General features: G+C 38.9%; 6 protein-coding genes across 6 annotated transcripts; 3 read left to right on the top strand and 3 right to left on the bottom strand.

Annotated features, from left to right (window-relative positions):
* The first annotated feature begins 210 nt into the window (after positions 1 to 210).
* On the top strand, positions 211 to 5,064 carry LOC126598479 (protein ENHANCER OF LHP1 1-like). Its single transcript, XM_050264840.1, has 12 exons — positions 211 to 578; positions 898 to 2,015; positions 2,119 to 2,295; positions 2,448 to 2,561; positions 2,913 to 3,017; positions 3,144 to 3,278; positions 3,374 to 3,429; positions 3,509 to 3,611; positions 3,688 to 3,804; positions 3,935 to 4,061; positions 4,175 to 4,305; positions 4,389 to 5,064. Exons 1-12 carry the CDS (start codon positions 296 to 298, stop codon positions 4,812 to 4,814), a joined length of 2,892 nt encoding a protein of 963 aa, XP_050120797.1. The 5' UTR covers positions 211 to 295; the 3' UTR covers positions 4,815 to 5,064.
* Positions 5,065 to 5,428: 364 nt separating this feature from the next.
* On the bottom strand, positions 5,429 to 6,050 carry LOC126599177 (uncharacterized). Its single transcript, XM_050265509.1, has 2 exons — positions 5,799 to 6,050; positions 5,429 to 5,692 (listed from the first exon to the last, which is right to left on the bottom strand). The coding sequence occupies exons 1-2, from the start codon at positions 6,048 to 6,050 to the stop codon at positions 5,429 to 5,431; spliced, it is 516 nt and encodes a 171-aa protein (XP_050121466.1).
* A 2,062-nt stretch (positions 6,051 to 8,112) lies between these two features.
* On the top strand, positions 8,113 to 9,795 carry LOC126600390 (uncharacterized). Its single transcript, XM_050266972.1, has one exon. The coding sequence runs from the start codon at positions 8,191 to 8,193 to the stop codon at positions 9,610 to 9,612; it is 1,422 nt and encodes a 473-aa protein (XP_050122929.1). The 5' UTR covers positions 8,113 to 8,190; the 3' UTR covers positions 9,613 to 9,795.
* Positions 9,796 to 12,552: 2,757 nt separating this feature from the next.
* LOC126598420 (basic leucine zipper 43-like) lies at positions 12,553 to 13,382 on the top strand. The gene has a single exon (XM_050264791.1). It carries the CDS (start codon positions 12,784 to 12,786, stop codon positions 13,303 to 13,305), a length of 522 nt encoding a protein of 173 aa, XP_050120748.1. The 5' UTR covers positions 12,553 to 12,783; the 3' UTR covers positions 13,306 to 13,382.
* Positions 13,383 to 13,497: 115 nt separating this feature from the next.
* On the bottom strand, positions 13,498 to 16,462 carry LOC126598421 (uncharacterized). The gene is made up of 5 exons (XM_050264792.1): positions 16,256 to 16,462; positions 16,023 to 16,096; positions 14,150 to 14,253; positions 13,982 to 14,036; positions 13,498 to 13,897 (listed from the first exon to the last, which is right to left on the bottom strand). Exons 1-5 carry the CDS (start codon positions 16,361 to 16,363, stop codon positions 13,759 to 13,761), a joined length of 480 nt encoding a protein of 159 aa, XP_050120749.1. The 5' UTR covers positions 16,364 to 16,462; the 3' UTR covers positions 13,498 to 13,758.
* A 2,714-nt stretch (positions 16,463 to 19,176) lies between these two features.
* On the bottom strand, positions 19,177 to 24,103 carry LOC126600553 (serine protease SPPA, chloroplastic-like). Its single transcript, XM_050267136.1, has 13 exons — positions 23,639 to 24,103; positions 23,304 to 23,487; positions 22,936 to 23,073; positions 22,676 to 22,846; positions 22,497 to 22,600; positions 22,008 to 22,075; positions 21,711 to 21,877; positions 21,268 to 21,337; positions 20,625 to 20,779; positions 20,140 to 20,245; positions 19,960 to 20,047; positions 19,721 to 19,864; positions 19,177 to 19,605 (listed from the first exon to the last, which is right to left on the bottom strand). Exons 1-13 carry the CDS (start codon positions 24,050 to 24,052, stop codon positions 19,375 to 19,377), a joined length of 2,040 nt encoding a protein of 679 aa, XP_050123093.1. The 5' UTR covers positions 24,053 to 24,103; the 3' UTR covers positions 19,177 to 19,374.
* Positions 24,104 to 25,196: the final 1,093 nt, after the last annotated feature.

A 25,196-nucleotide genomic window follows, 5' to 3' on the forward strand; every position in this document is an offset into this window, starting at 1 on the left:
CTCTATATTTTAAACGGATCATAACAAAAACATATACCAATATTTACTGGTGGGCCCGTCACTCTTAGTAAGATCCAACTACATGATTATCGAATTTCTACAAACTTTCTAGAGCCCATAAGTAAAGCCCAAAACCAGCAAAAATCTTGAACCTTACCCGCCAAACCTAAACCCCCATTTTCCCGCCAAAACCCACATTGCCTCTCTTTCTCTCTCAATTAAATCAAACAACAAAGAAATCTGGAAAATCCAACAAAACCCAAATCCAAGTTTCCGTCGATCCGCACGCAGAGCCATGAAGATCCGAACTTTGAAGCTCCGAGAGGCCCACAAGCCCACGAGCAGCGGCGGGGGGCCGTCGTACTGCTCGGTGCTGTGGGACCAGCAGGCCTACCACGTCGTGACGGCCTCCTCCTCCGACCCCACAATCGCCATCCACGACTCTCTTATCCTGTCCAGCCCTCCCAAGCTCCTCCGCCACCACCGCGACGGCGTCACGGCTCTCGCTCTCAGCCCCAACTCCACCTGCCTCGCCTCCGGCTCCGTCGACCACTCCGTCAAGCTCTACAAGTTTCCAGGTCCATATCTCCCAACCATTTCTCGTGTTTTTTGGTTTTAGGGGTTTTTAGAAACTGGGTTTTTCGATTTGTTTGAGTTTTTGTTTGAAATTAATATCAATAAGCAAAAATAAGATTTGGTAGATTCAATGTGAAATGCAGGAATTAAAAGGGGTTTTTGAATTCAAAGGCTCACTAGTTCTTGGATCCCTGAAAAAACTGAAAGCTTGGATTTTTTACTTCAGATGTTATAATTTTGAAGCGTTTATTGTTACAAATTTCTCTGTGTAATTGCTCTCGGATGTTAATTTGTGATTAATTTTATAACTAAACTTGTTAGGTGGAGAATTTCAGACTAATATAACCCGATTCACGCTGCCAATACGCACCCTGGCGTTTAACAAATCCGGGACACTGTTGGCAGCTGCTGGTGATGATGAAGGCATTAAGCTTATTAACACAATTGATGGTTCAATTTCAAGAGTTCTTAAAGGACACAAAGGACCAGTGACAGGTTTAGGTTTCGATCCCCACAGCGAATATTTGGCCTCTATTGATTCAACTGGGGCTGTTATATACTGGGAACTTTCATCTGGAACCACCTTGCATACCCTTAAAGGGGTAGCTCCTAACTCGGGTTTCGATCATTCCATCATGAATGTACTTAGCTGGAGTCCCGATGGAGACAAGTTAGCCGTGCCAGGGTTGAGAAATGATGTGGTGGTTTATGATAGAGACACAGCTGAAAAGCTGTTTTCGTTGAGAGGTGATCACGCACAGCCTATTTGTTCCTTGGCTTGGTCACCTAACGGAAAATACATGGCTACTTCTGGTTTGGATAAGCAGGTTCTCATCTGGGATGTTGATCGGAAGCAGGACATTGACAGGCAGAACTTTGATGAAAGGATATGTTGCTTGGCGTGGAAGCCCATTGGCAATGCACTGGCTGTTATTGATTGTATGGGAAAGTATGGCGTGTGGGATTCAGTGACTCCTTCATCAATGAAGTCGCCCACTGAAGATGTTCCCAATCTACAATCTAACAACAGCAATGGGCTGCTTTTGTTTGACGAAGAGGAGGGTCAGGAGCTTAGCACTTCTGGTAGTTTAAGTGATGTTGGTGAAGATAGTCTTGGGGAATCCAAACCACCTAGCAGGAAGAGGCCACACAAGCACTCTGCATATGAGGATGATTTGGAAGAGGATGGTTTTGATGGCTTTAGGTTGATACCAAATGTTGAGTTGGAGTCCCGTAAAAAAGCGCGGCGTAAACACAGTGAAAGTGTTGATAATGAGAATGAGGGAGTAAGCAGCAAAGTGACATCGATTAGATCGAAAATGCAGGTGGCATTCCAGCCTGGTGCTACTCCTTTGCAGCCTGGAAAAAGGCGCTTTCTGTGCTATAACATGCTTGGAGCCATAACTACAGTTGAACATGACGGATTCTCCCATATTGAGGTAACCTATGGCATAAGTAATCAAACTCTCACTATTATGTGATTGCTTTTGTTAGCCCGGAGTGCCTTTATATCGTACTTACATTTAAGTGTGTGTGATGCAGATAGATTTTCATGATACAAGTCGCGGTCCAAGAGTTCCATCAATGAATGATCATTTTGGTTTCACAATGGCTTCACTTAATGAGAATGGAAGCGTTTTTGCAAATCCCTGCAAGGGAGAAAAGCACATGAGTACTCTCATGTACCGCCCATTCAGTACTTGGGCGAATAATAGTGAGGTTGGATCGTTGCCTTTTAATATTATGCATTAATGCTATGTTCTGGGGTGGCGTGTATAATACATGTGCACTTTGAATATTTTAACTGCCTATGCATGATGAATATGAGAACTTTTGTATAATGCTGACTTTGATGTGTGATGCAAACCCAGTGGTCTATGCGATTGGAGGGGGAAGAAGTGAAGGTTGTGGCACTAGGCACATCTTGGGTGGCAGCAATTACGAGTCTTAACTTCCTTCGCATCTTCACTGAAAGTGGTTTGCAGGTATGCTGATATACTTCAAATCATATTTCTTTTGTAGGTTAATTAAGTTACTTTGGGGGAATGGGATTGTTAAGTTCTTTATGGCTGTCTCTTTCTTATGCTTGTCTAATGTTGACTTCTTTAGCATTGATCTCTCGACAAATTTAATACATTGTACACTAGGAACTGCTTTAGCAATAATCTTTCATATATTTAATGTAAAAGGGCCAGGAACTTGTTTGAGTGATTGAGTTTAACAATGTAACAATTAGTTAGTGCATCAAACTTTTGATTTTGAGTTACTCTAACTTGTTGACTATAGTGAGCTTAGTTTCTGGAGTTATCTGTTTTTCTGAATTCATTTCATTACAGAAACATGTTCTCTCCCTTGATGGACCTGTCGTGACCGCATCAGGCTTCAAGGATGAACTTGCGATTGTCACTCATGCTTCCGGTTGTCTTCCTTCAAATGAACAGGTCTGATTTTCAAGTGATTATCGATACTATATTAGTGCATTGATATGTAAGGTTTTAGAGCACTCATTATCTCATTCTATTTTATATGCTGAAATGAAATTGTTCATTTCTTCTGAAAAAATGCAGATGCTTGAATTTAGAGTACTCAACATAACTAATGCAAGCCAGCCTCTTAGAGGACGGCTGCCTTTGACTCCTGGTTCACATTTAACATGGTTCGGGTTTAGTGAAGAAGGGCAATTAAGCTCCTACGATTCCAAGGTATTTTAACTCTATTTTCAAGTTATTCTATTACTATGACTTAGAAACCGCTTTTGGGATTGGATATGAGCCGTTTTCTATATTCTTTTTCATAGGGCGTGCTAAGAGTTTTTACAAGGCAATATGGTGGCAATTGGCTCCCACTCTTCAGGTTCAAGATTCTTCTGCGAAAGAATATACATGGAATGCTTCTCTAAACAAAAACCTCTAACAAATAATCTATCATGCAGTGCTAGCAAAGAGAAGAAGTCAGGCGAAAACTATTGGGTGGTTGGGTTGAATGCAAGCAAATTGTTTTGCATAGGTTGCAAAAGTCCTGACTTATACCCGCAGGTAAGGACTGCTCGCCACCTCCTTCCTCTCAGATGTTTCCTCTGCAAATCATATCTTGACCATCCTACTTTTTCAGGTGATGCCGAAACCAGTCCTTACTCCACTAAATTTTTCGTTCCCTCTAGCATCCTCTGATCTAGGGGCAGAAGCCCTTGAAAATGAGTTTATACTAAACAACACGCACCTCGCACAGGTTTGTCCTTTTACCCTCCTCACCTCATTGCACTTATGTTCTATGGTTGAGGAAAGAACTGCCTGCTCTATGCCTGTTCTACCTGCTGCTGGCCTATGGCTGAGATGCTCACACATATGTTAACTGACAGATTCAAAAGAAAATAGAAGAACTGGATGCTGCCGGTTTGGACACCACTTCACTTGACGATGAAGCTTTCAATACAGAAGCAGCTCAAGACAGATGCATCTTAAAGCTCATTGCATCCTGCTGCAACGGTGAGTCTTTTACAGTTCATTGCAACATCTGGCCTCTAATCTTGGTTCTTGATTCCAACAAAATGGAAAATATTATAAAGTGCTGAAATGCTTGTTTGTGTTGGCAATTGCAGGAGATAAGCTTGTGAGAGCAACTGAACTCGTGAAGCTTCTGTCCCTCGAAAAATCAGTAAGGGGTGCAATCAAGCTTGTCACTGTTCTGAAGCTCCCTAACTTGGCTGAAAGGTTCAACAGCATTTTGGAGGTAAATATTTCAATAACCGATGAAACTGATTCGTTTCAAATTCCATCCCGCGGTTTCTTATGATCTTTCATGCCTTCCAACAGGAAAGGCTGCTCAACGAGAGTAAAAGAGCTGCGGAAACCACCTTCCCTACCTCAAACCACAACGCATCTTTCATCACGGATGACATTGCAGCCGCAAAGAAAACAACCTCTACCGAGCCAAGTAAGTTGTCAGGAAACGACATTCCACTATCAACGCCAAAATTGTCGGCTCCTTTGTTTACGAAGAAAGCCAAAACACAAGAACCTAAAGTTGGAACAGAGAAAACAGACGAAAAACTGGCGGAGGATGATGTTGGGAAGGTAAAAACAACGGAGGCGAAAAATGCTACACAGGTGAACAGCAATGCAGGAGAGACCAAGAAGGTAGGGGAAGTGTCTGAGGTACCAAATGATCAAGAAAAAGTGAAGAAGGCAGAAGCACCTCGACGAGCATCTAATCCATTCATGAAGAAATTAATTAAGTAGATTAAGTTCCTCTTGGTTCCCTAATTACAAGGAGCTTAGTGTTTGATCAGCATTAGTAGTAAAGTAAATACGACCCAGGTATCTATTTGTCTCAATATTGGGCCTGAACCTTGTTATGGGCTTAGGAAGCAAATTAAAGTATCCGGCCCATGGCCCAAACAAAATTGCTTGTTTCCGACTTGTCTTTTCTCCGTAGGAAAAAGAGGTTCCGAATAAAAGAATATATAATGGAAAATTTTATTTAAATCCATCTAACCTATTTCTACACTTAACTTACTCTTTTCATCCATTTGATTTTTAACTAAACTATTAATATCTCTTTAAACCCAAATTTAATACCTTATATACCTTCATAAATCCAATTCAATATGTGGATTTATTTTTACACCATTTGATTTTTAGAAGCTAAATAGACCTGGGAACTCCTCCTCGGCCACTTTATTTTCTTCTAGAAGCTCATAATTAAGCAGCAGAGGAGGAGAAGACAGCATAAAAATACTTACTGTGCAAATACTTAACAGACAATTAATTGCACAGTAAGTTTTTTTTTACTGTGCAAATACTTAACATCTTTTGTGATGATATTGTTTGATAAATAAATATAATGAAACAGATCATACAATTGTTGTTTTTGAAGAATACGATATGAAAAAGACAGCATAAAAATGAGGCAATCTAAAGATAGATGGATAAATTAGTGAAATAGAGCATGCACCAACAGTAATGTAATGCAATAAGCAACTCAATGAAGTGGAGTCAACCTTATTAAGAATCGCAAGTGATTTATCTCTCTCATCTGATAAGTTGAGCAATCGAGACTGAAGCTCCCTCGCTTCAGTTGCTAAAATTGCTTTCTCCCCAAAGACTTCTCCAGCATGCTGCACAGAAAGAATATAACCTCAGTTATGATGCACCTTTAATTAAAATTAGCATAACTCAGAATCCATTAACTTCAAACTTTAATCACATTTCACAAAATACAACCATGTCATTTGCGTCTTTTGCATGTGCCAACATCCGTTTAAGGTCATCCACCTTGACCATGATATCCAAACCTCCCCTAGAAGCTTCCTCTTGAACAATATCCACTGCTTTCTCCTGGACCTCCACTTCTCTCATCATGTTGATGACCAATTCCATGGCTGAAAATAGGGTTTTCTGCAACATTGTTAAACGATTAGGAACTCTATCATCGGGGAGGAGAGAAAGAATGGTGCCGCCAAAAACTAACTCCATGACAATGGTGGGTCCGCAAAATAACACAAACAAAACATTAAGAATACACTTTCAAATATCAAAACAAGATTTATTATCCCAAGATAATACATATTATTGGTAAAAAGAAAAACGAATACCTGCTTGTACCGGTGGAGTCCCAGGACTTTGAACTTGCACAGGACTGACAACCAAAAATGATTGTAGCCAAGTTAGGGAACTCACTAAGAACATCAAGGACAGCTGCATCGGCATCGAAGGGATGTTCAATAGCAATAGCCCTCAAAATGCGAAAATCAACCTGAGCAGAATCAGAATAAATAATATGGATGGTCAGTTACAGTCAAAAGTAAACACAATCATTTACGAACCCCAGCCTGTAAAATAAAAGCTTATCTCTAAGCTCTCAGATTTATCTGCAAGGAGGAGAAAAAGAAACCCGAATTTTACAAGAGTCAAAAGTTGATCCAAATCCTGGTTTGAGAAAACCCTATTGAGATTTCAGCTAAATGGAAACCAGAACAGGAAAAGAATTGCAGGGTTTAATAAGACTGCTGAAGAACATAGTGAGATTGTGAATCGTGATCCTAGAGAGAGAGAGAGAGAGAGAGAGAGAGAGAAAGAGAGAGAGGAGAGAGAGAGGGTTTATTGATAAATTTGAGTTTTATTAATAATTTAATTTTGTACTTAATAGTAATTATGCAATAGAGTAAAATAGACAATTAACATTCAAAATTTTAAGTTGGGTGTAAAAAGAGGTTGATGAGTTTAAATAAAATTTCCCATATATAATTGGAGCAATTGTCTCTTAATTTTAGCTCAATTAGAGTTTCGGTTCCTCAATTAAAAATTTGTGAATATTGGTTTCTGAACTTGTAATAATGTAAAGCAATGGTTTTCTTGGTTAACTCTGGTAGAACGTTCATTCATTTTTTGCTCCTTTAAACCTTTTATTTTTTAATGAAAGTTTTAACGGAATTAGCAAAAAAGACTCGCTCCAATTTGTAACAAGTTTGAGGATCAATACTCACGAATTGTAGTTAACAGACCAAAACTCTAATTTGGCCAAAATTCAAGAACTATTGCTCTAATTTTCTCTTAAAAGAGTGTTGGTCGGCTCATTGCATGTAAGACATTAATTTTATTTTTTTGCATTAAAATGTAAGGAAAACTAATGAAAGGGGTTTAAAAACTTTAAGTTTTAACGATAAATAAAGGGTAATGTGAATAGTATTATGATTGACTTTTTAATGTAAAAATATGATTTTTCGTTAAAATAAACAGTACCAAAAGCTTTTCGTTAAATTTCCTTTAAAATATATTACAAATTAGTAAGTTTACGATCTAATTTGCCAAAAGTAGGCTCAATTAAAGATAAGCAATTCAATTTGTAGACTTTGAGCTCACACGGACAAATTTCTAAACTATATGATCTATAGTAAAGGGAGATTTGAATTTGTTTCCACTTCAACCTTCGCGAATCGATATTTTTTTTCGGAACTTTCTTTTCCGAGTCGACGGAATAAGTGAACTGGACCATTCATTTTAATATTCGATTCTCACTAATTCATTTCATTTACTCATCCTATATAAAATCAAGAGTGCGGATCTCTTTCTTTTTTCATTGGCCTGGAGCACCTGATTCTTGAACTCTAAACACAGAAATCCGGAGGATATGGAGTTCAACCTTCACCCACACCTTCGAAGTTCACTGAATTAACAATTATTATCGTCAGTGTCTCTCATCAACTTGGAAAATGTTTTATGTTGGAAATCAGTGAGTGACACTCAAAAAAAAAGAAAAAAAGAAAAAACGAAAAAGTGAGTGACAAATTAGGTCTGCCCATTAGATGTGAGAGTTTTTAGATTCGAATCTCGTGGATGACGAATTCGATACTAAATTAGGCTACCCATTATGTGACTTAGTCAAACCCCCTCTCTTTTTAGTGTTAAAATATCGATGTACTTATAAATAAATAAAAAAAGCCAAACATCTCTCTCCCTCAACCAAAAAATGTGGAAAAACGAAGGGTGATCTCGTAATTTCGCAGTCGGCAAATCACAAACCTTAAAAACCCCCAATTTTCCTCCCTCAGAAAATGGAAGCACACAAAAACCAGAGAAAGAAGGAAACTTTAACTTCTTAAGAAAACCAAACGACATGTCGATGGCGGAGGTCACCTTCTTCCAACTCCACGACGTCGACGACGACCCTCCCCACCTCCCCTACTGGGCACACCAGGACCTCGACCTCTACTTCTCCGATCCCGATTTCCTTCAATCCGATCGCGCCCTCCGCCCTTCCCGCATCGTCACCGTCGACGACGACGACGGCGACCTCTGCTCCCAGTACCAGTCCCCCGTCCACGTCATCCGCAACGACGCCGTTTCGGGGGAGCCCGATTCTGCATCCAACCGGACCAACCGATCGGATTTGCTGGACCGCCGCGAGAACCAGGTGAATTTCGTGATGGATCTGTTCCAGCAGCGGGTCGAGCAGTCGTCTCAGGTAAACGCTCGCAGTCCCCTTTTTGTTTCTGACGATATTGACGACGAGGATCGTAGATTTGGGGTTATTGAGTCGAATTGCGATGTGGGTATGGAGGGTTTGGACCTCGATTTGAGTTTAGGGTTAGGGTCGGGATTGGATTTTGGGAATTGTTTGGATGGGGACGGGATTGATGATCCCGAGGAGGATGATTTCTTTGTGGGGAGGAGGGTGTCTGGGTCTGAATTTGGTGAGGAAACTTCCAATTTTAGTAGGGCTGATGATGATGCTTACGAGAATTGCGTGAGGCTGGTTGGGTTCGGGACCGATTCGGAGGATGATGAGAACGGGGTTATCGGGATTGATATGAATTCCGGGGATGAGTATGGCCTGGAGGATCGTGTCCATGGTGAGAATGATGATGATACGAGCATCCCGCTGCGTTGGGATTCGTTTATTTTGGAGGACCATAGGGAAACTAACGAAGATTTCGAGTGGGAGGAAGTTGAAGACGGGGTTGATGAGAGGGAGGTCTTCAGTACGTTTATTGATCACGACATCGAGGAATCAGGACCGGTGGCAGTTTCAGTTTCGGCAATGATGGCGCCGGAAGAGGAAGTGAGTGTGGAGAGATATGAGCATGTGGATAGTTTGGAATGGGAAATTTTGTTGAATGCCAATACTTGGGAGATAAATCCAGATGTGGCGCCTTATCCGGACGATGATTATATTCACACTGCAGAATATGATTTGCTGTTTGGTCAATTCTCTGAGAATGAGAATGCAACAGCGGGCAGGCCTCCGGCTGCCAACGCTGTGGTTGAAAGTCTCCCATCCGTAGTTTTAACTCAGGAGGATGTGGAAAAGGGCAATGCACTCTGTGCCGTTTGCAAGGATGAGATGAAATCGGGGGAACAAGCAAAGCAGCTACCTTGCACGCATCGGTACCATGGTGACTGCATTGTGCCGTGGCTGCGCATAAGGAACACATGTCCTGTTTGTCGACATGAATTGCCCACCGCTGACGCTGCTTACGAGCGTAGAAGGAGCCAAAGGCATGCTCGTGGGTCGAACAATGGTCGGGCAATCTTTTGAGATCTTCCTTCGGCATTAGGTATTCGAAATTGTAGATACTGCTGTTGGTAAAGAGTTTTCATTTCTCTGTGAGGATGTTATAGTTCCTGATGCTTTGTCAGCATATACATTTTTTTGTGCTTGTTTCTTGCTGGAGGATGATTGTCAAGCATGTAATGTAATAATATTTTGGTGGGTACTCAATTTTTGTCTTGTATTCTTATTTTTTGTGTGCTTATTTCTTTTTGCGATACATGCGATAAAATTCATCTAAACTACGGGACTGAAGATTTGAACTTTGGGTGCTCGGGCAAAAGTACAGGGCTCTAGCAGTTTTCTTTAACCCCTTTAGATTTGAAGGCATAAAACTACACATTTGGACAATGTTCATAGTTTTTTAGATACCTCTTGTTCTCTCTTTTTTTTTTTTTTTTTGTTGTTTTTTTTTTAAAACTTTTCTTTGATTGGAAAAAGAAAAAATGTATTTTATAAATAGAAAGTTAAGCATATTTAGGGTAAAAGTGAACAAGTAGTTCACCAAATGCAAAACAATCAAACAAAATCAATTAGTAACTAACTAAAGAACGGGGTCGCCAAGTGATTGGAGTGAATTTCAGGTTTGTATTTTTACAATGATGGCCAATGGGAGGCTAAAATGTCTTTGTGATTCTTTTCAACCCCTGACAAGATAGACTGTCGTGACTTCATCACCAGCTGATCCCCTTTTCAAATTATTGGGTGAAATCCAAATGACTCATAAACCCAATTTTTTATATATATTTATTTTTCCATCCCTCGTGCAGAAATAGCTCATTATAAACATAAAATGAAAAAAGTGAGCATGCGTGTTAAATTGTAATTTGCAGTAATCAAGAATGGATACTTTCAAAGGAAGAAGCCAAGTATTTTTTCCAAAATCTTATCCCACTACGTCCCTTCTATTTTTTCTCGCCGGCCAATTTTAGTAAAAGCGTTTAAGCACACGAGTTGGTGATTACGTAGACTAAGTAGATGTTAATGTTAGTCAATAGATTGGATTAAGCTTTCAGTAATATTTAAGTGTTCAACCACAAAATCAAATGAAAATTATGTTTAAAAGTCCAACAAATTTAGCATTAGGAGGATGGTGATGCCCATGATTTGCACCTTGTTTGTTTTCTCACAAAATTCCTTTTGTTTCCAAAATTAGGGTTATCTTTTTTGTAGATAGAGCCACTAAGTCAAACTTTATGTATGAGCTTTCTCAATCGAAACTACTGGTATTTATCACATAAATTAATCTTAGAAGTAACATGCTCGTGACTAGCTGGTCTAGCAACATTCAGTTTCAATTTATTATAAAATGTCTGAAATTCAGCTCACACAAATCCAATGACGAAGTAAAGTATAAGAGTTCGATACTGAGTTATGGTATGTTGTAGCTCGTATTTTTTGCCCCAACTTGGTTAACCCACTTATAATAAAATAAACATGTCAGCTCACAGGGTTTGAGATTCGACTCACAAGGTTTGTATTGCATGGATTTTACAAGGGTTGTAATAGAAACCATCACTATTTATATTTGCAGCGAGTTCGATACCAAATTGTGACCGCAACCTATACGATTATATATGTTCCAAATATATATTTGTAAATATCCTATTGTCTATCAGAAAAGAGAAAAACCTAGAAGCTGTTGGAATTTATTAGGTTTATTTTGGAAATTAATTAGAGATTTGATTTGATTTTGTAGTAGGGTGTTTTTGGCTTTACGCATTATGGTTTCTTAGGTTTATTGCTCTATAAATAGAGCTTGTAATTTAGTTTGAGAATTAAGTCATTCACAATGTAGTCTCTTAAGGTTTTGTAGCTATTTCGGCATTCTCAGTTAGTTTAATAATATTCTTATTATTTTGTTAGTCTTGTTTGTTACGCACTCTGATTTTCAACTTGGTATCAGAGCATGTTCGATTCTTCGGAATTTAATCTGTTCTAGATGGGTTTCAATTTGTTCATTCGTTTGTCCGCTGCGTATCAGTTTGTCATGAAGTTGGTTTGGAAGTTCGCACTGGCTTTGGAATCTTGAACTTGCACCGCTTGAATTGCTTTCGCTTGATCGCCTGTTCGCTTGCCTGTTTGCCCGCTTGCCTTGTTGTGTCCGCCTAACAGAGCTTGCATCCACATCTGCTTTTGTTTTCTTCACAAAATTCTTTTTGTTTCCAAAATTAGGGTTATCTTTTTTGTAGATAGAGCCACTAGGTCAAACTTTATGTATCAGCTTTCTCAATCAAAACTATTGGTATTTATCACATAAATTAATCTTAGAAGTAACCTACTCGTGACTAGCTGGTGTAGCGACATTCAATTTCAATTTATTATAAAAGGTTTGAAATTCGGCTCACACAAATCCAATGGCAAAGTAAAGTATAAGAGTTCGATACTGAGTTATGGTATGTTGTAGCTCGTATTTTTTGCCCCAACTTGGTTAACCCACTTGTAATAGAATAAACATGTCGGCTCACAGGGTTTGAAATTCGACTCACAAGGTTTGTATTGCATGGATTTTACAAGGTTTGTAATAGAAACCATCACTAGTTATATTTGCAGCGAGTTCAATACCAAATTGTGACCGCAACCTATACGACTATATATGTTCCGAATATATCTTTGTAAATATCCTATCGTCTATCAAAAAAGAGAAAAACCTAGAAGCAACCAAAAGAGCTTAAGAACTAAGTCTATCCAAAACAAGGACCCCTACTTATATAGCCATATTTTTCACTTTGCAAGATAAACCTAACCATTTCATGAGATCACTTGTCTTCAAGAACTAGCCCTTCCCTTTACATTTTTAGCAAATCCTAATTACTCTGTTAATCACATTCCTGGCGAGACGTCGGAAGCAAGTAATGTGAGATTAAGACATCCATGTTAGCAAATTAAGGTGATCATCCGCTCTAATTCTTTCCTTAATCTCACACGCCTTTCCGAAAACCGGAATAATCTCCAGGTGCAGGTCTTTGCCTTCAGATGTTGATATGAATGTGTAAAGACAAAAGATGTTAAACTACATAAATTACATGACAAGAAGAAGCTTAATCTCAATTAATTTCTGATTACGTGAAGGTCAAGAAATGCATGTATATATATATAGATGCTAGAAGCTCACTAAAAAATTACTAAAACCCTTTTGAATTCTTCTTCTTCTTCTTCATGGAGCCAAATGAATCAAAGGGGACTCGGTACTTACCTAATCACTGCCTCCCAACGCATCCCCATCCAGATTCCCTGCCGATCTACCCGCCTCGATTCTTCCCCGTCTCTCATATTCATGTTCCGGCCCATGATTTCTCACCAAACGCCTCGTCTCTCAGCAACGAAGCTGCCTTCAATGAAGCTGGGGAGCCGGACATGAACTACGAAAGAAAGCTCAAGAGAATGATATCCAACAGGGAGTCTGCGAGGAGGTCGCGGATGCGTAAGAAGAAGCAGATTGAAGAGCTGCAGTATCAGGTGGATCAGCTCCACTCTACCAATCGCCAGCTCTCGGAGAAGCTCATCCAACTGTTAGAGGGCAACCAACAGATCCTCCAGGAGAATGCTCAGCTGAAAGAGAGAGTTTCCTCCCTTCAAATCTTCCTTGCTGATCTCATAACACCTCTGAGGAATGCCGGAGATGTCACCGTTAACACAAGTGGCAATCAACTTAGAGCCGAGGACTCAAGTACGCCATGATTGCCTGCCTCCCTACCATGGAGAATTCCGCTTTGCTTCATCCAGTACAGGGGTTCAGTAGTATTGATGCGTAAAGTTTTCCCATTTCTTTTCTTCCCCTGCTGTCTTTCTACAGGTAAAAACAGTTAAAGATACACGAGTTTAAATGGTCGATGTAATTTGTCAGCGATCTGCATACATACGATGTTATCATTCTGTAAATTGTCATCGATTTGCATCCTCAACACTACGTTACATCCATACGATCTTATCAATAAGATGGCAGGTATCTGACCCTTTTCGGTACAAATGCATAAATCGACAGTAGATACAATAAACTTCTAATAACTCGATTAGAGATTTTCAAAATTTTGGGTCCATGTACTCAAGTCGTTTGTTAGCGTGCATCAGAACATTTGTTTATGATACAATATGATATAAACAGGCCCTGAAAATCGAAAACAAAACCTATCATCAACCGCTTTTCTTTACTTGATGCTTCCCATTTGAGATGTTAAGCGAGGTTTCTGCTGTAGTGGTAAAAGTCGAAAAGAAGTTGCTCTGTTCTTCAAAACCCTGGACCGGGTCTGCATATGAGAGGGTGCAAGGCCATCTAGACATGGAGGAACTAAACATGATTAGCTTCGGAAACAGAATGTGAAATTCAGTTCAAAAAACATGCTTCAATATACTCTACCTGCTCGACTTTATAACCTGATCACGTATTGTCACACTCTCATCGAAGATGTTGCCTGCAAGAACGAAGAAAATTAATTTTGAATAATTCAGTGACTTGCACTCATTGTACTTTTTATTCATGTATTAAAATGCACCCGCATCGTAGATTTAAGAAAATGTTGCACACCTCCATATAGGTTCGTCTTTGTGAAGTATTTTGCAGTCAACCAACGACTGTAGTCCACTTCATATTTCTTGAACTTCTCAATGTGGTTTGCGCTATGGAGGTCACTAACACAAACAAAGGACATAGTTTATCATCCAGGCGCTAGGCACAGGTTCAAATTCATGATATGACACGCAAGAGAAGTTAAGGCTCATTTTAAGCATGAAATATAACTGAGTAGCTAATATCTGGCAGCAGCGGGAAAAACTTTTCCGCTAAGCTGCACCAAGAGGAGAGCAGAATATGAAGACAACATCGGTAGGAGCAAACTATAACAATGACAATTATAAGTCTACGACAGGGAAAGAGTGATAAAAAAATTAATGGGGTGTTCTGTTAAAAACTAATTACAAAGACTCAATAACGTATCAGGGTTACAGCACCCCTAGCATCTGAGCCATTGGTTATAAAAATAACCTGATATGTGATAGTCCTAGCCCCTTAGAAATACTTAAAACTCATATGTCACATGCATTTTGAATAAACTGAGCTCATAAATGGTAGATCAACCAGGCATCAGTAAGCCTTTCTAATGCTCCTGCATCACACAAAGACCTAATTTGCGCACATGAAAACCCCCTGTCACCAACCATAACCAATTCCAAGAATTTTACAATTACAGGGAGAAGAAATAAAGACAAAGCACAATGTAACGGGCATGTGAGCTTCTAGATGGAATTCCCATATACTCTACATTTTTAACAAAAGGGAAGATAGGTCAATGATACCCTACATGTGTCTGCGTTTGAGGTCAGGGGATGTTGGGGTATCATTATGTAAACCAAAGAACCTCCTCAGTTTAATTTAAAAATGTAACGAAGTACCTTCTTACAATGAAGTGGTTAATAATGTCGATAGAGACTTCAGATCGCTAAATTTTGACCACTATGGACTGCTAGATTACCACAGTTGTAATTAGGGAAACTTGTGGTTGATAAAAGCTACCATTTCTGTTTGTGCGTGTGCAAATGCAAGGGAGAGCGCAAGGCTTAGAACTTAGAAGTGTAAGCTAGTGCAAGGCCCGGAAATTCAAATTCTGAAAATGGGAAGAAGTAATCGTGAAAATCAAACAAATAGAAAGTAGCACTACTTTGTTTTCAATCACGAAACCATTAAAACACGTAAGCATACTAAGGGGCGGAAGATGAGAGAGTCTGAGAAGAGTTTCGCAACTGAATTTTCAAAGTAATATAAACCACTCAAACTCAAACTACTGAGTCCACTGTACAAATCACTAAAATCGATCATGCATTACACAACATCATGTCAAAATGATCCACACAAGATCCATTCTTCGAACAATCTTTAGGTCGCAATTATCTGTAACATATTCTCCTTGCAGATAATTAAGCTCTTCCTATACAATCTATTCAATTTTCGGGAAGTTTACTCGTAGCTCATTTCCATAATTCAGGACTACGCAAAAATTGGAAAAACGAGTATAATTAATAAAGTCAACCGCTTTAATTAATTTTCTTTTACCTGGAAACCAATTCACACACACTAAGCAAAATACAAATGACAAACACATAAACAAGCATAAGTCTCTGAAGAATTGCTACCGAAAACCTAACTTACAAGTGAAGCCAAATAACCAGTAGAGCAAATTACACACAGGGGTACGAAAAATTACATCTTTTTCACTAAAATTGAATCTACTGGGGCAAATAAATACCAAAAAAATTGAAAAATAATTACTAAAAATAGAAAATAATGGCATGGTAATTGCAAAATACATTCCTCAACACGGAATATAAACATGTAAGTTGAAAATTTGAAATATTCAAACAAATATATAGAAGCGAAAATCGGAAGAAAAGAAAGAGATACTCACTCATAATATGCAGAAACAATACCAGGCTTCGTCTCCTCGGCATCCAGAACTCCATTGTTGGCTCCAGCTTCAGCCTTCAACGTATTTAAAATACGAAACGGAGAAAACCCATAAGAAATCATTACACAAAACCATATGTATATATATGTGTATATATATTATATACAGATATATGTACGGGAAGAGATGAGGAGAGAGAGAGAGAGAGAGAGAGAGAGAGAGAGAAAAAAAACCTGTGGATTTGGAGGAGAGTGAGAGATGGGTCGAGTGGCGGAGTTGTCGGAGCTGGAAGCAGAGGAGGATGGCGACGCCGGAGACGCCGGAGACGGCAAGCTCGCCATGCTCACAATTTTGCTGCTGCTAACAGCTAAGAAACTATAACAAAGTCCACAGCCAAGTGAAAAAAATCGAGGCTTTGCAGTGTTTTTATATATTATTTATGGCAAACGATTCTTTCCGGATCTCTTCCACTAAATTCTCCTCATCAATCAATCCGAATTTTTAAAATTTGATCAAACGATTAAAATTATTCTCTTTTTTTAAACGTTGGATCAACTTTCAAGGATCTGGTTAGTTGATGGAAAAGATTTGGTAGAAGGAAACCGGAGAAGATCCATTTCCATTATTTATTATTATTTATTATTTTTAATTTTATTTCAATGAGGGATAGTTATTGCAAGCGAGAGGTGGGGTTGTCAAAACTCCGCTTGGATATGAATAATCGCGGAGATTTGCACTTTTTAAATTAAATGAGTTGTATAAAATAATAAGAAATTTTAACGATAAGTTTTTGGTATTGTTCACTTTAATGAAAAATAACATTTTAAAATTAAAAAGTTAATTTTAGTACTATTCACTTTACCTTTTATTTTATTCTTACGTTAAAACTTAAAAATTTTTAAGTTATTTTCATTAGTTTTCCTAAAATAATAGCATCTCTTGCTTTGAAATCGTCTTGTATACTTGCTTAATACAGGTACTTTCTTTTTTCTTCATTATTCATATAAAAAGCTCTTACGCGATATGCTTTGTGTGACGAGATGGCCAACTAATTTTCAGTCCGACAAAACTCTTTGCCGACAAACTACTTTTTCAATGAAATCGAAATTTCTACTTAATGATTCCATTGGCATCCCAAGATAGAGGTCATGTAGGATCAATAAATCCTTTACTTTTGAAAATTCAGAATTTCTTTTTCTTTTTTGCTAACAAATTTAGGGTTTAGGATAAGAAATACAAGTCATATAAGGTGCGAAAATTCAAATACGAAATCTGAATGTAAAAGTAAACGGCCTTAATTACTGAGCTTGAAAATTGTTGTTGCCGATAAAAATATCAAAAGCGAGATCGTTCATTAGATTTTGTCCTCTTGGAAATGCACTTTGAAACAGTCAAATTTGATAAAGTAAAACTGATTGAGTACAAAACCTTAGCTACAAATTATTGAAAACTTTTAATCTTTGTATATATGGATTAGGTGAGTTGATCAGAACAGTGTGCTTGCCGCCTTTTATTCAAATTCGAAAACCTCTCCTTGTGTAAATGTTATGGATCGAAGATACGGTACCAATATACATGTTATAAAATAAACAAATTGGTAACACAATGTGACGGTTGACGGAAAAATTATTCTGCAAGCAGGCATGATGCTAATTAAGGGCTTGTTTAAAAGTGTTTTAAAATGACTAAAGGCGTTTTTTGAGAAAATGTTTCTGATTTCCTTCACAAAAAGTGCTTTTAATCATTTTGTATATAGTTCCAAACAAGCCCTAAAAGAGGGGTAAAAAAACGCTATTCTGTTATGTAACTAGGTCTAGAAATTTTGACCCTCAAGTTTGGATTCATTTTCTGTAATTACAAATTCAGACAGAAAGTAAATCATTTTGGTTACCACTTACATGATGTACAAATATGAAAATAAATATGTTAATAAAACAGTTATTTCTACAGCTTCTATATCAATATATACTTCTTTAATCGAAAATGATTTCCGCACACCTCTTTTCTCCTCTGAATTCGAAAACCAGTTTCCCCCTTGCTTTACCAATAATCTCCACAAGAACAAAGGCCATCTTTGAAATGATGGAAGCGTTTATTCTCTCTCACAATTATCTCCCCTTCAACAACTTTCGATATCAGCTTAGCCACAGAAGCCGTAGTTGAGATGCCTGTTCGTGTGGAGAGGATAAGAAATTGGCCATACATATTGTTAGAACTTATCTGTGAGAAGTGAATCAAAACACCTAATAAAGGCATGAAATAACATTACTATAAGGAGATATAATGTAATGACACTTATACATGTTGATCAATGTATAATATAAGGTGAGAAAACTATAAGTTTTGTACAAAATGATGTATAGAGCGGTTACAAGGAGTTGGAAAACTGAAAGTAACTGCAACCATGACAGGAGGGGTAGTTACATCCTTATAACTAGGGTTTCGATCCCCTTTCTCGGGTGTGGCATGGTTCTCTTAGGTATCATTTGGTATGCAGACGGGACAGAATAGAACGGAACGGGATGGGACAGGATGGGACGGAACGGAGAGGGAGCAAAGATGCCCTCGGATGGAAACAAGGAGGAAGAAGAAGGAGACGGAGAGGTTATAATTTTGTGTTCCACGGATGTGAAACGAGTCGTTCCAGGGGGTGAGGCGGAACGAAAATTCACCCAAAATTGGTCCCGTGGAACAACGTGTTCCACCCGTTTTAGGCACACCAAACGTGGGACGGAACGCCTCGTCCCACTTCGTTCCGTCCCGTCCCGTCCCACGTACCAAATGGTACCTTAATGCTAGTGCTAGTCCTGTTGACAGCCGAGAGATCCGATACGTTTCCAAGAGAACGGAAGGTCTTAATCACGTCTCGATCTTCATGGGATCATCCTCGGGTAAGTTCCATGCCTTCATTGTCTATCGACAGAATGCATTATGCTCAAACTATGGTTAACAATGTTGCATGCATTTACTGCAGTACGTAGTTTATATGCATTGTTTTGTTCGATCTTCATATGATTTAATAAGTATGTATGTACATATGTAAGGGTTTACACATATTACATAACAAACATGTTTGAGTAAGGGAGCGGAATATGAACTTGAGTGCAAAGCAGCATGCCTGGCCAAACAAAGGGCAACTGGTTTAACTCACATATGCAGTCGTCGAATATTTTGGTATTGCTTGAACCTGTGGTAGATGTACAATTTGCTTACAGAATACTCTCACAAAAAAAAAAACAAAAAAAAAAAAAAAAAAAGCTTCCACTTCCGATAAATATGACCACAAGATATGGCAAAATGGAATTTTGGCCCTCCCAGAAGAAAAATAAACGGGAAAGCTAATAATACGGTTTTAGAGGGAACCAAAGTAATCTTTCAACAAAGAGAAGATGGGGTTGGCCTGAGAAGCTCCCTCCAATCTCTGAAACATGATTCCGTCCATTCGGGCTTGGACTCCGTCGGAAAATGTCAACTCCTGCAGCACTTCCTTCATTGTTCTATCCACTCCAACCAATGTAGCCCCTATGCCACTTAAAAGTTCCGGCAGTGTCGGGGAAGGTCTTGCGAGCTCCACGAGCGCAACCTGGCACCACAGCATGCACCACCATTAAAGAACATGCCAAAGAAAGGATAACACACTCAAACACCTAAAGTCGAAATTAATATTAGTAACCAACATATTTTGTTGATGACCACACCTGTCTGTCTTGGGGTATATTTGCCTTGAGCTTTGCTATTGCGACAGCACGAGAAAATCCGCCAATAGCATCAACTAAACCTCGTGAAGCTGCATCGTTACCAGTCCAAACTCTCCCTTGTGCAACCTCCTCCATTTTATCTACCTGGCAACGCAACAAAAGAGGGACACTTTAATATTTCAAATTAACAGAAGGAAAAGTATGTGAAACCAAAACAAAGAATGAATTGACCAGCATACAGTCATCGATCTGGAAAAAGCTGCCTTGTCTCGGAATTGCTTATATGTATTCTGTGCAGACTTAGCAAACAGTTCAGCTTCTTCTGGTCTGTATTGGAAAAGAAAATGTTGAGTTTGAAATTTTTGCCATTTGTAGAAATAGAGGAGACGATAGATACTCTTGGCAACGAATCTTTTTACCTGAAGGGTCGTTGTTCAGCTGCAAGAACTTCAGCATATTTTCCCCTTGATATGATTTCTTTGTTGAAGCCAATCTTCTCATACAGTTTTCCCAGGTTAAACTTCCCTATAAACAAAATTCATATGCTCATATGCAAATACATAAAAAAATGTCACACAATTATGTAGTAGTTTTTAATGGGAACTTTAACGAAAAGCATCCGGTACTGTTCACTTTAACGAAAAACCACATTTTTACACTAAAAAGTCAATCCTGGTACTATTCACTTTACCCTTTATTTTGTCCTTATCATTAAAACTCAAAGTTTTCAAGCACTTTTCATTAGTTTTCCTTAGTTTTTATGCATTTAGATGCGTGTCTGTCACTGTTTTGACCAGCGTCGTTATATGATATAGATCAAATGGGGCCGCAGTGTAGAAGCAATGGAGACTAATGCCTGAGCCACTTGGCTAATTCAATTATGATTACATGAAGTCAAACTCACCTGTCACAACTCCAATGGAACCAGTTAAGGTTAGATTTTCTGCAACAATGGTGTCTGCTGCCATTGCCATATAGTATCCTCCACTTGCTGCCACATCAGACATCGATGCAATGACAGGTTTTGATGCAGCCAAAAGTCTGATTTCCCTCCACATCCTGCCCGACATAAACACATCAGGGCAAGCAGTTAATCGTGTGCACGCATAGGCACACAAATACACAGTTTCTTCTACACAACAGTACTTTCCAAAATACCAACAATTTATGAGGCAAAATTTAACATGTAGAGTTTTATGCAGCTAAAATAACAATAACTGTAATACCCCACTTGTCCAAACATTTTGCCTTCATTTTACTGATATCGTAGTTTCAATCAAAGAGAATTATCTTCTTTATCAGGCTCATTCATCATAAGCAGACTAGACAATGAGATAAATACAAGCATCATCCGTTTCCCCAAATCAGACCCTTACTGCTGCAAGACCCTGTTTTAAGCCATGCTAGCACCCAAACTCTAAACTATGTGGACATTGCGGATGAGAATATCCATACTCATTCAGATGCTTGAGATGTTTCCCAATTACTACAAATGTACACTACTAAATGTACGCAAGAAATTAAGCTTAAAATATACTAGCACTTACAAGTCAGAAGCAAGAGCATCACCTCCAGGGCTGTCAATTCGGATGATTGCGGCCTTATATCTTTTTGATTCTGGAATGGGAAAAATATCAACATGACGGATAAAAAAAATGAGATAGCAGTAACCAATGCTGAAAGGTTTCATATTCAGCAACTACAAAGTACACAATTGCCCATCATTGGTCTTGTTACATGTCACTGCTTTCTATAAATTATACGATATTGCAAGTAAACAGAACAATTTTTTCTATGTTCATCGAGTTACTCCATGTAAGTAGTGTTAGTGACACATGCAAGAACTATATAACAAACTACTCTCCACAGTATAGCAAACCATAATCTACATCCACATCTTGTATCTTATAAAGCCTCTGAAAGTATATCAAAAGAAAGGACACCATGCTAAGCAAATGAACTTCCATACGACAGACCACAGTCACCATACCTCTCACACTGCGAATCTTCTCAATGAACTGTTCCCCAATAATACTAGAACCTGGAAGACTTAAACCTCCTCGTACACGAGTAATGCTGCCTGATGCTCTAATTATGGCTATCTTGTCTTTACCGCTTGATAATCCAACAGTCCATTGCCGAACCTTTGAGTACTTTCTGTTTTAATAACGAAAAAGAATGAATAAGTAAGGAGAGGGACGGAGGATGGTTAAACACACACATATAGAGCATCTAGTGGACATCAAAATACTAGTAATTGAAGGCCACGAATAAGAAAGTTGACTACTTGTAATCAACCATAGGAAGAGTTTTTTCTTTTTGTACTCCAAGTCTTTCCTTCAACATTGAAATAACCTGCAAGGCCACCAATACTATCACAACGATGAATGAATACTGTTTTGCATACAATATGGGACGTTCATATCAAAATATGGACAACAGAATAATTATAATTAACTTGTCAGAAGACAGAATATAACACTGGAAGACAATTGAATGTATGTTTGCATGTCATAAATAAACTAAGGTAATTCGTAATTACCAGGCCATAGAACTTCAATATACTCTGACAAACTTGAAGAGCGAAACTGAACTTTAGAAAACTCTCTCAAATTTCTCGAACTATGTTACTTTTTAAAATGTCTGGATCCGAAATACATTGAAACAACCTTCTAAGTCTTCTAAGCATAAAATATTCCCATGGTATTAAATTTTGATTGTTTCTAAACATACATCAAACGTCAACTCCAAATCAACAGGAACTAGAACTCCATACCTCGTCATCATATTGTATGTTTGTGATCCAGCCTTCTTCTTTCAATTTTTCTACTTGGTAGACTCCTTCATTAATAAAATTCTCGATATCTTCTCTTTTCTTTCCTGTAGAAAATTTTCAGAAGTCCTTCAGTTCCTTAAAAGACTTGAAGATTGGCTAAACGTCAAATTACAAAGCACCTCTCGTGGAAGAAATCACATCCAGCCAATTCCCATATACATTATCAAGCAATGCTGTCAGCATCTCACAATTCTCTTTGGACATGGTTTTGCGCGCAAGTTGATCACCGGCACTTTTGTATTTACCAATCCTTTCCACTTGTGGCTCGATTCCAACTTTCTCAAGAACACCTGAAAGAGAGTATGACAATTCCCTGCAACATGAGCTAATGAATAAGCATTTTCTCACAACAGAAACAAAGGATTTCGGGGAAACTGACCTCTTATGAATGAGGCCTGAACGGTGAGACCAAACAAAGAAAAATAAGCACTTGGAGGTGCGTATATCTCTTGGCACGCACTTGCAAGGTAATACTCTTTCTCTCCGCAAGCCGGTAAATAGGCCACAACAAATTTACCTGCCACAGTGAACAGTCCATATCATAAGTTTTTTCTCCTTGACAAAGCGACATTCTAAACTACTCTAATAACTCGAGCGCAAGGGGGCGGGCACACTTACAGAAACACATCAACAAAGCCTTCTACCACTAATGGGGTCGGCTGTATGAATCTTAACGCCAATACGATCGGTTTTGCGCCAAGTCTTACAAAAACATAACGAAAATTAACAAGAAGTCACAAAAAGTACCTGATTTCTTGAAATCCAAGATATGTCTTCGGATTTCTTCGACTTTGCCCCAACCGCAATTCAAGCTTTCAATTTGGAGATAGACACCGGAAATTCGAGGATCGTAAGCTGCTTTAATCAAATTCTCACAAATTTGAGGCAGCGAAAGTCCACTCGAAAATCGACTCTTCAGCTGATCAGATACCTGAAAAACGCCAACAACAACAACAAAGCCTTTTCCCACTAAGTGGGGTATTAAAAAAAATTAGAAAAAAGTCACAAAGATAAACGCTTTTCTCAATTGCAATCCCAAACACGCAGCACAACAAATGTAAAATTTGAGAAAAATGCAATACCTGGCCACGCAATTTGATGGTCAAGACGCTGCCTTTCTTGACGCGCTGCCAAGGGAAGGCAATGAGCATGCGGAGCTTGACGACGAAGCTCTTCCACGCGCTCGCCTTCTCGAACCGAAACTCGCCGCTCGGATACTCCTTGTCTGCTGTTTTGGATTTATTTACGATCTCGCCATCTCTTTCCTGCGATTCGTCTTCTTTGGTATCCGTCGACGACAACGGAGACGAGTCGAAGGCGCGAGCTGAGATGCTGCGCAGAGAAAGAGGGGGAGAGGGAGAGATGAATTGGGGGCGGAGGCATAGGAAGCGGAGGGAGGTGGGAGTGGAGAGAGGTTTGGACAGAGAGGTCGAAACGAAGGCATTGAAGGCGCGGCGGTGGATCGGAGAAGTGTGGAGAAGAATGAGCTTCGACATTCCTCTCTCAGCTCACTGTAACTGTCAGGAGGATTCAAGAAGGAGAAAGAAAGCAAGGAATTTTGTAGGGGATGGCAGTTGGCAAAGGTTAGATTTTGTCCACGTCACCACTTGTGGTTTTGTCGATGTGTCGTATCCTGGCGCGCTTTTTTGTTTCCTTATTTCCATTTGATGAAATTACAACGAATTTGCCCTTTCACATATTTTTTCGTTTCACATACATTTGTTGATTATTCGAACATTAATCTCCGTCAATTCATTTAGTTCAATAGTAACAAATTAAGAGGTAGCGTGAGAAGTAGAGTGTGGATAGTATTTAGAGTATCTTCAAATAAGATGTCAAAAGATAAATGCCAAATGCGTTCATTTGGAGAAATTATAGAGTAGTACAGTAGTACCACGTCAGCCGTGATACTTCCATTCAAATCTCGCTACCTGTCCTTATTTTTACAGAGCTGGAATTTTAATATCAATTTTGACCTTTTAAAAATTTAAAAAAAGAAAAGAAAAAATGAACAGAGGAGATGGACGGTCTCCTTCCCTCTCCAACCCAACCCCTCCCTCCCCGACGTCTTCCCAGCCATTCTTTCTCCCCCAAAACCCAGCCTACCTTCTTCCCCAAACCCCAAGCCATTCTTTCTTCCCAAAACCCAACCTTCCTTCTTCCCCGAACCCAGCTTTCCTTCATCCTTAAACCCTAACTTCAACGATTTCTTTATCTAATTAATTTAGAGAATTAATTAGATAAAAAAGATGATCCTCAAACGCAGCCTTCCTTCTTTGATAGGATTGTGATTAGCTTGATCACGATTAAGGGGAATTTAGTAATTCTAATATGTATGAGCTGTTTCTAGTTAGTTTTTAGCTTTATGTGTAAAAGCCAGCTGGCTGTTAGTCTGGGAGAAAAGAATATAAAGGCCAATTGTGGCTTTAGGAAGGGTACGATCATATTATTGAAGGAATATATACCAAAAACAATTGCAGCTCTATCTCTCTATCTCCCTCCTCCATTCCCTGCTCTATTACTTGGCTGCTTTCAGGTCTCGAGTGAAGGACTTGAGGAATTGATCCTATCATTTGGTATCATCCTTTCGATCCTGCATCTCCCTCTTGTATGCCCCGCCACACCTCCAATTCTCGCATG

The sequence above is a fragment of the Malus sylvestris genome, chromosome 14 (assembly GCF_916048215.2).
Source record: "Malus sylvestris chromosome 14, drMalSylv7.2, whole genome shotgun sequence".
Lineage (NCBI taxonomy): Eukaryota > Viridiplantae > Streptophyta > Magnoliopsida > Rosales > Rosaceae > Malus > Malus sylvestris.